Source organism: Lonchura striata, chromosome 11 (assembly GCF_050655825.1).
Source record: "Lonchura striata isolate lonStrDom1 chromosome 11, ASM5065582v1, whole genome shotgun sequence".
In the NCBI taxonomy this organism is placed as follows: domain Eukaryota; kingdom Metazoa; phylum Chordata; class Aves; order Passeriformes; family Estrildidae; genus Lonchura; species Lonchura striata.
In genome coordinates, this window is record NC_140713.1 from 2,882,158 (window position 1) to 2,897,048 (window position 14,891).

The window sequence follows — 14,891 nt, forward strand, 5'->3', positions numbered from 1 at the left end:
AGCACACAACCCCCTCAGCCATGCTGTTAAATGCCAGGATGCAATCCCAAAACTTACCTTCTCCACATGGAAAGAAAATTGTCTGGCTGATATTTCTATGGAGGGATCAATATATTTGCAGATAAGGACTGTTTCTATTATCTTCTCTCTCCTGCTGGCTATCCCTCTGACAGCTTCACACATCACATAATCCTGCACCTCCTGCATGCAAGAGTCACTTGTCACCAGTGGGTGGTGGCAGGGCACCCTGCAAATGCCCGACATTGGCTCAGCACCCACCATAGGCCTCATTCCTGCCAAAGAGTTACGGTCACTGCCCCCTTTTCTTCCTGCGATGCAGCTTGTTTATTCTGTGCTCAATTGTCTGCAACACTGTACCCCAATAACCACTTGGCACTTGTTTAATTCACTTTCTTTTTGGGCTCCTAGTCTAAGTGTAATTTATTTCTCTGCCCTTCTTTGCTGACTAAGCATGCAATGCTGTTTGCCCCAAAAGAGCAGTATTTCCTTCCAGCCCTACTTTGGTATCAGCACTGGGTTCTGGTAGCTGTGGAATCACAATAAAGTCTTAGCTGGTCTAGGGGTGGCCAGCAGGGAAAGCAGCTGGTGCTGCCACAAAAACGTGTGGTCTTAAACCAGTTTCTTGAAGGCCCCTGCTCATTTCCCCAGGCTAACGTCGAGGGACTGTGGAGCAAGCCCAGGAGAGGGGATCTGATGGTTGCCCAGGCTCAGCCCCTGGGGGCACCTCACCTGTGCGACGCGGGAGAAGCCTCGCAGCACCAGGTCCGCAGACTCGCCTGGCTGCAGTTTCATCAACGGTGGCTCCAGCGCAAACATGGGGGCAGCACGTTTGGGGCTCTGGGAATCATCTTTGGGGCTACTGAGGGCTGAGATGCCCTGGCCCCCCTCCTCAGGTGGGCTGTAGCATCCCACGCTCCAGAAGAGCTGATAGAAATGGTGGCCACCGTTTGTCACTTTGAACCGATGAATACAGGGAAGGAAGCTAGAATAGAAGGCAGGATGGAAAATATTATGGGAATAGCTATTTCCCTGGTCATCAGATTGCTCCCAGTGAGCAACCTGAGGTGTTAATAGCTTGGAGAAGGTCTTCATTTCCAGCTCTTAATGTGGACCAGAAATAGTATCTGATAAGCTGCCCTTCTGATGTCATTATTGCAAAGAGAAATATGTTTATAATGGTAATGTAGCATTTTCCAGGCAAGGCTAACAGGACCTGGTGTTTTCCTCCAAAATGTTTGTTCTGGGGTGATTCACACTGTTGCTGTACTTTGTGCCCAAAACTGTAACTGAGTTTTGAGATCCTGCACTTGGGGACTTTGTGTGTGGGGGTATGATTGCAGGCATTCCCAAAAGCCAGCTCAGAGGCAGTTTCTGGATGATCCCAGCAAGCTGATAAAAATTGTCTGCCTGCTCCAGGAGAGGAAACCAGGGAAGCAGGGCCTCTCTCTCGTTGGTAGCAGCCTTGGTTTTGCACTGGTAGCCATCTGTAGAAACTTCATTTTGCAATAAGAAACTGTTTGGAAGTGAACTTTGCAAACTCTGCTGGCAGTGAAAAATTGAGCGAGATCCTGGGCAGAGCAGGGCAGCAGCAGAGCCCATGAACAGCGTGAGGAAGCAGCGGTGCAGACCCCACACAAACCAGAGAGTTTCCATCTGCCTCTGGGACTGCTCTGTGGGTTTCTGCCTTCCCGGTGGGAACTGTCACCCTCCTGTCTCTTTGTTCCCGGGGCCCCTGCATGCCATTTTGGTGTGATGCCATCTTCCCTTGGTCCCTCAGCCACAAGGAGAGACCACCTCATCTGGGCACCATTTCAGGAACCTTTTGTGAGCCTGCCATCATCACTTGATCATTACTCACTGTCCTGCTGACAGACATTAATGTCCTCACTTGATCAAGTAATAATCAAGACACTAGAACTAAAGAAAATTCAATGGCAATTTAGCAACTTGTTTCTCTGACAGTGGCTTTTGAGGGTGTCCAACAACTCTCAACTGGCCATCACAGGTTTCTAAAGGAATCTCTCTGCCTTCAGGGAGTCAGGGCTTTGGACACTGAAGACCTTGCCTGAAGGACTACAGCAAAACTGCTCTTTGTTGAGACAGGAGCAGAGGTGGGAGTGGAGAGATCTCCTACCTGAATTGGCATCCCAGGTTGAGCTCTGGGGCAAATGGTTTGTCTATGACAATTGTGCTGCCAGTGTCCAAAGCCACCAGCCGACAGGCAGTCCAAAGGCTGTCCCCAGTGAACAGCTGGATAGTGTCAGCAAAGAGTCCAGTGTCATCCAGGGTTGCTGTGACAGTCACAGGCACCTGACCCCTAGCAGGGATCACTCCTTCTCTGGGTTCAATGGTGTAACAATGGGGTTTGCAAGGCTGTAAGACAAGCATAATATGCATTTAGGATGGGAACCATACACCCTGGTGTCTTGTGGAAAAAAAGACTAAAGAGGGGATGATAAAAATCATAAAGGCTTAAAATCCCTAAAATAGAGTACTGGGCAACAGCAGAGCTCCTACAACTTGTCTTTTCCCCTCCTTTAACGGACTCACCTAGTTAACCCAGTTCTGCCCAACCCAAGTGTTGCCTTCATGGAAGACAACGGTGACCTGGTTTCAAGGAACAGCACGGCAGCCCAGTCTCTCCTGGGCCACTCGGGCTAACGACACACGCAGGACACCAATGTGGTGGACGGTCAAAAGCGTTTATCTTATCTCATGGGTTTAAATAGTCTTGGGGGACTCTGCTACGTCAGGAGGGGTTGGTAGGGTCTCTAGGGTTAGTTAGGAGTGGAAGACTACTGGGTTAGGTGTGGTTACATTCTTTGGGGTAATGGATAACATGTTGCAGGGTGAGAGGGGGATGGGGGTCTTTCTTTCCGTCACATCCCGAAATCTTCCGTTCGCCTGTCCCTATCTACTACATCTCCCCCCTCCTTTTCATAAATAAAATGAGGTAGTCGTAGATATAGGCACTGGAGTGAGGTACAAACTTGTTACTTGGTAAGGAAAAAGGGGTTTGGTAAACCTGAGTAACTCTCGCAGGGCGAGTTTCGAAGGCTTTTGCAACTGACTGTGTTCGCAGTTTTTGGTTTACAGCATTTGTTGCTGGCCCACAAACAGAATGTTCGCCCGTTCTGGACGGGCTTGAACAAACGAGACCAGCTTGTTCAGCAGGCATGGTCCTATGGTAACAGCTAAAAGCAGTATTGCTAGCGGACCTACCAGGGCGGAAATTAAAGTGGTGAGCCAAGGTGATTGATTGAACCAGGATTCAAACCAGCTCTGCTGGGTTTCCCCGTCTCTCTCCCTCTGAGCCAGTCTATCTCGGAGTTCTGCCATGGAGTCTTTAACGACTCCCGTATGATCTGCATAAAAGCAGCATTCCTCTTTCAAAGCTGCACACACTCCTCCTTGTTGCATGAACAAGAGGTCTAGTCCTCGATTATTCTGTAAAATTACTTCTGAAAGCGAAGAGACAGGTTTTTCTAGATAGGAGATGGATCTCTCGATCTTCTGCAGGTCTTCATCGATGGTCATTTGCAGCTGAGAGAGTCCGTGCTGTTGGGTTGCGATGGCTGAGACACCTGTGGCTGTACCAGCTGCTCCCAGGCCAAGCAGCATTGTGATAGTTATACCTGTGATTATTTCTCTTTTGTGGAGTCTGTCAGGTTCTTCGAAAAGGTGGTACACTTCTTCATCTGAGTGGTACAGGACCCTAGGAACAATCAGAACTTGGACACAGAAGTCAATAGAGTCATTAAATCTGGCAAGGAACACACAAGGACTCACTCCGGATCGCTGGCAAACTCACATCCCAGACGCGGATGGGACCACCCACTTATTGGTTTTTCTGTTGGGCTTGACAACTGCAGTGTAGAAGTTGCCTTTCTGCTTTGCTAAGGTTGCATTGTTAAAACATTTGCCCCGTCTTGTGATTTGACTCAGGGTGATTACTCTGCGGGGAGTGTCCCATCTGCACTGGTGGGGGGCACTGGCTGTGGAGTAACTGAAGGGGGTGTCTAAAGCAATGCCTTCGTAGTAAGGGGGTTTAACATCATAACAAAGCCAACAGGAGTTAGTCAGGTTCGGTTTGGTTTAGTTTAGGGTTAGAAAGGTAGCTTCTAGCATACAAACACAGGGGTGTTCCACGGGCTGGTGGAGGGCTCTATGTGACCCTTTTGCAGCTCGAGGTTGACCAGTTCCAGCAAGGCTGCCATTCGAGGCTTTGACAGGGGCCACTGCTCAACCCATACGGGGTCTGGTGATTTCCAAGTCAGTTTGATTGGCAGCAGTGGGTGTACGGCAGTGGCCCTTAATATAAATTTGTAATCCTGACTCCTAATATACCAAGGATGTCCCTTCCTATCAGGGGTGGAGAGTTTTGCAAAATGTAGGGGTGGATTGCTACTGTTTGTTCTGGTCCCTTTTTTGTATGAAGCATTATGGCTACTAATTGGGTGCTTTTCCAAGCTCGGGATGGCCCTCCCGCTCCGTTCACTGGGGGGACTTTTTTGCATTGCCAGTGTCGGGGCCACAGTGCTTGGGGAAAAATCGAGCAGTCTGCTCCTGTGTCTGCCCAAAACTGAAGCCCTATGACATGGGGGTCCTGACTGCCATAAAGACGGCACGTCCCCCACATCTTCGGAGGCTCCTTCCCTATTTTCATGGCCAGGGCCACCCAGGGGTCCCGTTCTGGGGCGTCCCCTGCTGACCCTGCGGCACGGGCGCTGCTTGTGGTGGTAGTGGGTACGAAGGTACCGCAGGCTGTGTTGCGAAATTCGCTGGTGAGGGTACCAAGCTGGCTGCCTCCTGTGGGGGTATGGGGTATAAGGGCACCCCGTCCCACTGGGGGTTGGCATAGATGAGCCGCCTTGCATTCGCGGCGGGAGGAGGCTGAGTGTGGCCCGCACGCCCCCTCCCTCTCCCGTTTCCCTGGGGCTGGGACCTGCATTCCTTGGCGAGGTGCCCCTTCCTCCCGCAGCTCCAACAGGCTCCTCTCGGGCGTGCTTGGGGTGGAGGCGCCGCGGCGGGCTGCCGTGCCGGCTGGGGACAGCTCACCGCGATGTGACCTGCCTCACCACACTTGAAACACGCCATGGCACTGGTCAGGGTGTGGACGGCTGCCTGAATGGGTGTCAGGTGCTCTTCCCTTACTACATGTCTGATCATGTCAGCCAGGCTGGCTCCGGCTGGCAGGGAATGTAAGATATCCTTGGTGACAGAGTTGCACTGCTGGCACAAGCAGTCAGATACCACGGGGCCCTTTGCCTCTGCCGGCAGGGTAGAGGAGTCTATCGCTGCCTGCAGGCGATCTACGAACTGCGTGAAGCTTTCGCTCTCTGCCTGCCTCACGGTGGACCACGGCGACGGCTTGGCCACGACCCGGGAGGCTGCACGAATAGCCTCCCTAGCAGCCCGAGTGGTCGCCCTGACCTCCTCAGCCCGCATCTGCATGGCTTGTTGCTGAGGCGTGATCATATCATCATGCTTTCCCATAAGCCTGGATAACGTCGATCCGCGTAGTGGCTGCCTCGCGCCAGATGCTTGGGCTAATAGCTTTGTACAATTATCCTCCCATTCCTGTCTAAACACAATCATTCCGGCACCATCAAGTATCATGCAACCTATCCGCTCGATATCAAAGGGAAGCAGGTCGTCATTACTAAAAAGACCATTGATTAATGTGGAGACCATGGCCGAATTGTTCCTTTTTCTGCAATGGCTTTGACAATTGACTGTACATCTTTTGGGTTTACCGGGGCATATACCCTCTGCTGGTTCCCTTCCGGGCCGGTGATCCTCACCGGGAAGGCTTGTACGGCAGCCGCTGGGGACCATTCAGCACAGGCTATTTTTATTTCTCCCCAGTCGGTAAACTGGGCTGGTTCGTATTGTGGCTGCTTTTTGGTGCCGCTTAAAGCTTTACTTGGTTTTGTTTTAAATTGCGTTGGCTCTATTCTCTTCGTCTCAGAGTCCCAGCCGGCTCCCGACAGCTCTTCTGAGCTGCCGGAGTTGCTGCTGGACTCCGAGTCGGAAGTCGAATGCCAGCGCACTTCCGGGGCTCGGTGCCGTTTTGTGCGGCTCCGACCCCGCTCCTCCCCCCGGGGGTGGCGCCGCTGCCGCCCCCCGGGCTCGCCCTGCCTCCTGCAGGGGGGGTTTCTCCCTTACATGGTGGCGGCGTCAGGCGCGGCTGCCGACCGGCTCCGAGCCCTCTGCCGCTCTCCTCCTCTTTCTCCCGCACACGCGCATTAGCGAAACTCCGCACCTCTGGGCTCTTCGCGCCGAGACTGCCCGCGCCCCGCCCCTCCCCTTGGCTGCCGGCGCCATTTTCAAAGGGATACGGGGGCGGCGTGGGTAGGATCTCCTCCCGAGCCGCGGCCTCCGTGCGTCTGGCTTCCCCCGCCAGCCTCCGCTGACAGAGCTCTGCGTGCTGCTGCACCTCCGGCAGCGGGTCACTGACCGGCAGTGGTGGGGCGGATGGGGAAACCGCGGATTTTTGGGAGGTTTCCGCGGGGGGGGTCCCGGGCCCCGGCCCGGGGAGGGGGGCGACGCGCCGGGCCCCCCCGGATCCCCGCTCCCGGGCGGATCGCCCTGAGGGCCGGTTTGCGTTGCCACTCCTACCCCTAGCTTGGGTGTAACTAATAAACACGTACGCGCTGCGCTCCATGTCTCCTGCTCTTCTATTGCTCCGCACAGGGCTTTCTCTACTTTGCCCCATGCCTTAAGGCTTCTGTCACTGCCTAAGGATTTCGTGTCCTCGGCCAGCATGGTTGTGTTTTCTTCCCGTATCTCCGGATGCAAAACATCCACAGGGCGTTCAATTGCCCCAAGCTCAAGCAGCCTTGCTATAGCAAGATAAAAGTCTTTGAGCTTACACTCAATTCCCCATTGCTTATGAACCTCACTTACGACCCTGGCAATGGCATCCATGACGACCGCGGGTCCTGGGACGTCTCCCTCGCCGAGAACACGGTTTCACCGGTCTGGCCGCTGCTCTTGTCCAGGCGACACCCGCTACCCGAGCGAATTATTCCCGGGCTTCAGCACCAGTTATGTTGCCTTCATGGAAGACAACGGCGACCTGGTTTCAAGGAACAGCACGGCAGCCCAGTCTCTCCTGGGCCACTCGGGCTAACGACACACGCAGGACACCAATGTGGTGGACGGTCAAAAGCGTTTATCTTATCTCATGGGTTTAAATAGTCTTGGGGGACTCTGCTACGTCAGGAGGGGTTGGCAGGGTCTCTAGGGTTAGTTAGGAGTGGAAGACTACTGGGTTAGGTGTGGTTACATTCTTTGGGGTAATGGATAACACGTTGCAGGGTGAGAGGGGGATGGGGGTCTTTCTTTCTGTCACATCCCGAAATCTTCCGTTCGCCTGTCCCTATCTACTACACCCAAGGGATGCTTATCCTCAGGAGAGTGTTCCTTCCCCAGTCTTTCTCTGGAGTGTGTGCCAAGGAAAGCTGCTTTCTCTCTCCTGGCTTCTCACAAAGGCTCAAGGCCAGAGGAAGCCAGGACTGCTCCAATCCCACTCCAGAAACCACACAGCTGGAGGATAATGCTGAGAGCCTGAAGAATATCTCTGCAAAACCAGTTGTGCAAATCCCCAGCACCAAACTATTCTTTCCCAAGGGGCCATCAGTGCTTCTCAACATCCCCTAAATGACTGAAGCCCTCACTTCCCACCAATCATCAGCTGTAGAGAGGTGCCCCAGTACCCTCTGCTTTGGAAAAGTCATCTCCAAATGGTAAGAGCAGAGCAGGAAAACAGGAAGCAGAAAGAAAAGTGGACATGTGCTCTGTGGGCACGGCTCACTGTTCCCTAAAACTCTTGTCATCTGGTTTTTCATGGATTTCACAGATTGGGTAAAAGAGCTGGAAGCTGCCCAAAGAAGGGAGGAAAGGCCTTGCACCAGCACAGCTGTGCAGACACAGCTCCCTGCTACCAGCATGTGAAACCCATCCTTTACACACCACGACCACCCAGCCAAGGTGCATTGCTCCCTGCAGAGGCTGAAAGCAGAATTCTCTTGTGGAGTTAGAGAAAGCTGTCCTGGAAAAATCCCTCACTTTGAGGTTACATTTATCCCCCAAACAGCAGGAATAGCAGCAAGAGGAAAATCCATGCCCCTCCTTGGCCCAGGAGGCTGTGGCTGGACTCTCCCACGTGGCCTAATGCTTTACCCACAGCCACAAACAAGTCCTTAGTATCAGGTTTTAACCAACCCCACAAGTCCAACACACCCAGCATGAAGAAAAACAAACCTCAAGCCCCTCATGGATCTCCCCATCCAGCAAACATCCCACCCAGCCGCAGGCCCAGCCTACAAGGCCTTCCTGGCTGCACCAGCCCTGCTCCCCCTGCCAGGGGAGCAGCCCCAGCTCCTTCTGCCCTCTGCAGCCTCCAATATTAAACTGCCTTTCTCTGCAGCTGGTGCCCAAAGATGCTCTTCAATGGCACAGAGATCACAGGCTGTAGGGGTGCACAGCCCCACATGTCTTTGTGTGGACAGCCCAGCTAGCCTGACCCACAGGAGGTGTGAAAAATGCCTCCCCACGAGCAGTCTGAAGACAGACCCCGCACCCTGCTCTCTACTATGAACAGCAGTCTGGCACAAAGCAAGTGAAGATGGAACAGGGAAACCATGGGGAAATCCATGCTCTCTGGGGAGCAAAGGACCACAGGTTTCTCTTGATATCAGAGCTGAAGACAAAAGATAAAATTAAGGGAGAACTTGTCAACACAATCCAGACTAAATTCTGCTCCAATATCTCCGCAACTGATTTCATTGAGGGGTGCCCCAGCTAACACCACTCCAGAGCCAGGTTCTTCTTGCCTCGCTCAGATAGAATATTGGAGTATCTTGCCTCCTCTCACACAGGGCAATATGGAAATCTTACATTTAAAAACCAAGTCATGGCTGCTACTGACCAGTCTATTTCCCTGGAAAACAGCCCCACAGATACTTACAATGTCTATCCTGAAGTCTTTAGGGATGAGACCTTTGTTGAAGAGGGTAAAATTTCGAGAAGTAGGCTGTAGTGCTGGGATCCTGCCAAACACTATCAGCCTTGGACTTGGGTAGATTTTTGCCAGCTGTCCAGAGCTCCGTAATTCTGATCTCTATTCCAGGAAGCAGGCAAAAAAGATAAACCACCAAAAAACCCCCAAAAAACCAAAAACAAACCACAACAGGGAAAGCTAAAAAAGCTTAACCAGCTCAACTCCACTCAAGTTATTTCTTTAGGGACAGCTACCACTCTTCACCTGAAATGCTGGGCTTTTTGGGGGAAAAAAAATACATATTCACCTCCAAATTTAAAAGGATTAAAGTAAGAGAACCTTTTAAACTACAAATTGTTGGTCCACAGGCAAAATCTTTGCAAGAAATCTCAAGTTAAGACCAGGCTGACAGTTAAACAACTGGTTATTCTGGTGGGGAGAAACCCTCCTCTTTAAGGTAAGCAGCCTGATAGTTGAAAGCAACTGTTTTGTCAAACTTCAGGCTCCCTGGCACAGCCTGCACTGCCTGTCCTTTCTGCTGATTTACATGCAGTGCCACAATGGCCCAGGTTCAGATGTTTGGCACCATCATTTCCATGTCTTATATTAAAACATGTAAGTTTAAGTCCTTGCAACCACTCTTCAAATGCCAGCTTTCTTGTCTTTTACAGAAAGCTCAAGGTTCCCAGAAGTCTGACATCCTCTTTTGTGCTCAGAGAGATGACATTTAAAAACAGATGTTTCCAAAGTTAATAGCATTTTAAAGAACAATTAACTAAAATTATCCTTGATTGCTGCTTAGATGAACTACCTTCTGTGTCAGACACTGAGATTACCACCTCTAAGGTGTGAGCTGTTTGTGCCACCGATCCCTCCTGTCCTCCTCAGCAGCCTGTGCCTGTTTTCCCCAGGAGAATCCCTGTACCTTTGCACCCTGCCAGGAGCAGTTGCACAAAGGCACACATCTCCCCTTGCACTCACCAGTGGGTTTCTCTCATCCCCAAACACGCCGATAAGAACGTTGGTGCGATGCTTGCCCACTGTTTGGACTTCAGTTGTAACTGGAATCTCTGCAATGCTGTGAGGCTGGGCAATCCCACAGGGTTTGTGGCTGGAGTAGAACACAGGAGAGTCCTCCTTGTGTTCCTGGCAGGGACAGAATCAAATGCAGCTTCAGAGGGACCTCTGAAGAAATTTTAGACTACTTAACATCCACCGCAACAGCAACTTACACACATTTTTAAACATCCCCAGGACAAAGGTGAAAGGCACAAACAAGATGCAAGAATTGTAGGCTTAGCATTCTCAGGGGTTCCTGCAAGGAGGCTGCCAGCACAGGCACTGGTGTCTGTGGATGCAGCAGCTTTTCACAACCCTCTAATATCGCCCACAAGAAAACACCCTGAAGACTGGAACATCAACTATCCTCAGGAAGTTAAACTACATCCTGAAGTTTACATTCAGGTAGGATCCTGTTCTCAGCAGATCTTTAAGACAGAACAGAAACCAGCAAGGCCTTATCCAAACCCTTTTTTACCCTAATATCTCCTCAGTAATATTTGAGAGGAGGAGGAGGAGCTGGATGCGATGCCAAACCTGGGGAATAAGCCCGTAGCAGCCAGGAAGATTGGTGCTATCTGCAATGAGGAACTTCCTCTGGTATGGCACCTTCGGCCGGCACTCGTCATACAGCAGGACTTGGGGGTACACGTGCAGCTCAGGAACGAGACACCTGGGCAAAAGATGACCCCGGGCAATGAGACACTGAGAGAATGGAGAATGTTTACCCCCAAAGATTGTGAAATGGAGCATAACACATTTGTCACTGTCAAACGGACATTTAACAACCCTACAGTGGTAAATTGCCTTCAAAGTCTTCCTGGTCAAACATGTCTTGTAAAGGAGGGGCAAACCCTGAGCGGCAGCGCCAGAGGCTGCCAACTGCCCCAGGCAGAGCACTTTGTTCCGCAGGGGCTGCCTCAGCTCCTCCTTTACCCAAGGGGGCTTGCAAGGACTCCTGTAACAGTCCTAGTGATCTCTGGGGAAGCCTTCTCAACAAGGATCAGTGCTCACTAGGGCTCAAGGAACACACAACTCTAGCATCTCAGTAAAAATCATTCTCTTCTCTCCCACGGTGCTGCTGCCCTGCTTGAGAACTCAGCTGTTTGCCCTAGCCTTGGAGGGCACGAGACACCCCCTGCCCTGCAGAGTGGGTGATCTCCCCTCCCAGGTCCTACAGCTCCCTCGGTCTCTCACTCCACAGCTCCATGCACTGACTGTCCCCAGTTACACTTGCTTGACAAAATGGCAGCCCAGGCACTGACTGGCTCTGCCTGGAACAGGGAACAGCACCAGGGAACTGCATCCCTCTTGTCCTTAAATGACAGCCAGAGCAGCATAGCAGGATGGAATTCCGCTGCAGCAAGAACAACTTTTGGGTTGAGTCTGAGAACATTCAAGCTCAGAAGAGGAAGCAGAGGAAGGAGGAAAACTAGAGCTGACCTGCCTCATCAAGGGCTGTTTTCCCCTCCTAAGACCTTGCCCTCACCACTCTTGCTGTGAGCCACTTCCCCCTGCCATGTCCCTCATTGACAGAACCAGACCCTGACTCTCAGCAGGCTGCTTGGTGTGTCCCAAACCAGTGCAAGGTGGCCACAACCAGCACAACTCCACCTCTTGCAGGAAGAAGGAGAGGAGGCCTCAGGAAATTTGCTCCAGCTCAAGCACCAAAACCCAGACCAATAAAATTTATCATTCCTGGTCCCTTTAGGAAAGGGCCCAGAACCGTGCTGGGCTGTGAGCAGGGGTGCTTTTCAGCACAGGCTCATGTCCAAGCACCGCTGTTCTCATGTCCAGCTAGGCACAACAGGAGGTCATTAGACAGCACTTCTCCTTGGGAGCTCCAGCCAGCAAACCCCGTGCAAGGCAGCGGCTGGGGGAGGCCAGGGAAGGGCTGGTACCTGGCTGTGATGACCAGTGATGCCACTCCCTCGCCAACACCCTCCAGGTCCACCAGCATTCTCCGACAGAATTCCATCACTGTGTTGGAACACAGGGTCACTTGGTGGAAGAGAAGAGCAGTGAATTCTTCCTTACAAAAGCTCATTACCCATGTGTGATATCCTCCAGCTCTTGTTTCATGGTAAGGAAAGGGCAGATTTTGCCTTTATTCTTCTGCTGGCCCATGTGTAGAGCACAGTCTCAGAGTAGCAAAAGTCTTCTGGCAAGACCAGATTTGTTAAACACACCTTGGTATCAGGGCATAGGTCAGCCAAATTGAAACATTAGACTAAAGCTCTATGGACCACTGTATTCAAATTAAGAGGCCAATTTTTCATCTGACTGCAATGACATAAATGCAGAGGAAATCTGACTTGAACAGAATGAGTTCAGCTCTACAGCAGGAAGCTGAGGGCAAAGTGGGGCCCAGCAGGTGCTGGGCAGTTCATGGCTGCATTTTTTTGTCTGCACTGGAGTTCCCTGCAGTGAGCACAAATCATTCTGCTCCCCAGGAGAAGGGAAATGAGACCGAGAAGCAAACTGCTTTTTACAATGACATTCCTCTAACAGCCACCTTCTGTCCTCATCCTCCCTCTGCCCACTTGCAGTCAAAGAAATCTCTCTCAAAAAGCACAAGAACGGCTTCAGTACTTGACCATATGGTATGTGATCTCAGCTTGTGATTTTGGAAACAACACGGTGCTCCTTGAGGAACATCCCAAGGAAGCCAGCCAGCAGAGGCCTTTCACCAGTGCAGATCTCTCACTCACACAGGGCTCCAAGTGCTCAAAGCTGGCACCAGAGCTAAAGCCCTCCCACACTCCAGGGAAGCATCAGCCCTGATGCTGAAGTGTCTGTGGCTGGGCTCTTCCCATACCTCGATATCCTGGTGTCCCTGGGGCAGGATGGTCCCTTGGCTGGGATTCATTGTAAACTCCTTTGGCTCCACATAAAAACGAATTCCCTCCCTCCAGGACGGGTCACTGTCGCTGTGTATCTGATCAAAGACGTTCACAGCGGGCTGGGTGCCATCGTCCAACACGCGGAGCTTGAACGTCACTGGCACCGAGGAGGTGTTAGTCAAGCGACAGCTCTGGGTGTAGGGAAAGCCTAGGAAAGGACACAAATATCCATTTAGGCACCAATTATGACATAACCCTTGGGGTGAGTATCCCGGTAAGATGAAAGTGTGACTGGAGTTTAGCTCTTTATTGCCTGAACTACAGCTCACTGAGAAGCTGCAGGAAGAATTCATCATCACTTAATTGCCTTTGACACTGATTCCAAACTGCAGCCTTGAAAATGCCTACTCCTAGCCCTGCTGAATACTGCAAGCTTCTCTCTTTGTGATGGGGAAGAGCTCCCTCACCTGCCTCAAACCAGCACCAGTTATTTCTCAGTGATGGGTCTGCACCCAGACCGAGGATTTACTCTGAGAATTCAAGCTGTAAAATTCCCTGTTAAGGCTACCAACACTCCCACCCTTTTCAAGATCTATAAACAGTGAGTCGTCATTGAGAAGAGGCTACAGCAAAAGAAAGTGAGGATGCTGTCAGGAACTAGAACGTGATGCAAAGCACCCTAACGCAGTTCTCCTCTGCAGGACCCTTAAGGCAGCTCTTGGTTTGGGCCAAACAGACTGAGTACTTGACAGCTCAGAGCCCACTCAGCTGGGGGCAAACCCGAGCCTTGCTTTGAGATTAGCAATTGGGAACCATGGCCCACCTCACCCAACAAACGGGGACATCACACCCGTGCTGCTCACCGTGATTGCTGCCTGCAAGGGCTTACCCCACTTTAGCTCTGAGATTTGCTTTCTGTACTGGAAAGTCAGATCCAGCCAGGCATGGTGGGGATGTCCTGCAGAGCCTGGACAGCAGCTATGACCTGCTCTGCAGTGGACATCTGGCTGGCCAGCCCTGTGGGGAGGAGGCTTCTCCCTGGGCCTGCTCACCCAGACTCATTGGAACACAGATGGGGAGAAACAACAACTGCAGGTACAGCCCAGAGCTTCTCTGTGCCCATCAACAGTGACCACTGCCAGCTCCAGCAATGACTCCAGCAGGGAGGCAAGGGAGGCACAAAAAGGACAAACATAGATGTCAAAACCTCAAATGAGACTGAGGTCACCACATGCAGACAACAGCCAGCAGTTAAAAAGAAGTAAAGATACAACAGCTGCCTTAGCTAAAGAGACTTTAGGAATTAAATCGGACTAAGCAGGATGAAGCTCTTGTTTCAGAACCATATTTCTACCTGTTGCCTTTCTTGTTTCATTTATTCAAAAGGCAACTTAACAAGTGCCTCAGTGGTGATGCAGGGTGGAGAAGAAGCAGCTCAGGAAAGGCAATTAGTTTTCTTAAAAAGTTAATGAAAATCATTATTACGGGTTTAGGCTTCGTAGTGAAGAGGGGGGATAGGGGTCTTGGGGGGTTTTGGCTCTGGGGGTGGGCTTCTCCGTTGTGAGTTTTTGGGAGTTGTGGCGTGATGCCGTGGGCGGCTGTGAGGCCGGAGCCGAGGTTCGGCAGGGAGCGGAGCTTCCCTTCCTCCCGCTCGGGATGGAAGGTCGGCTGCTGCTGCTGCGGGAGGTTGTGTGCTTGGCCCGGGACTGCCCTGGGCTGCGGCTCAGCGCTGGGATCCAGCCTGCCTGCCTTCCCTGCTCCTGCCTGCTGCTGCTGGGCAGTGCCCAGATTCCCTCTGCCCGTGAGTTTGCAAAAGGAACATTTCCCATTTCCTTCCTTCCTTCCTTCCCTGCCAGTGCCGGCTGGGAGGGGATCACTGCCCTGCCAGAGCCTTCACCTCCTCCTGCTGTGATCATAATTACACCAGAGGGGAAAAACACTGTTTGACAGGTTGGAAACTT

General features: G+C 51.8%; 1 protein-coding gene across 1 annotated transcript in view; it reads right to left on the reverse strand.

Moving 5' to 3' along the window:
- LOC144247049 (axonemal central pair apparatus protein HYDIN-like) overlaps nt 1-14,891 on the reverse strand; it is a 91,936-nt gene that overhangs the window by 49,757 nt on the left and 27,288 nt on the right. Inside the window, exons 20-30 of the mRNA XM_085589334.1 lie at nt 12,799-13,138; nt 10,625-10,760; nt 10,010-10,174; nt 8,996-9,148; nt 6,716-6,810; nt 6,363-6,476; nt 5,369-5,605; nt 4,734-4,830; nt 2,156-2,394; nt 751-1,003; nt 58-201 (exon numbers count right to left, since the gene is read on the reverse strand). Coding sequence (XP_085445460.1) covers nt 58-201; nt 751-1,003; nt 2,156-2,394; nt 4,734-4,830; nt 5,369-5,605; nt 6,363-6,476; nt 6,716-6,810; nt 8,996-9,148; nt 10,010-10,174; nt 10,625-10,760; nt 12,799-13,138 — 1,973 coding nt within the window. The remainder of the gene's footprint in view (nt 1-57; nt 202-750; nt 1,004-2,155; nt 2,395-4,733; nt 4,831-5,368; nt 5,606-6,362; nt 6,477-6,715; nt 6,811-8,995; nt 9,149-10,009; nt 10,175-10,624; nt 10,761-12,798; nt 13,139-14,891) is intronic.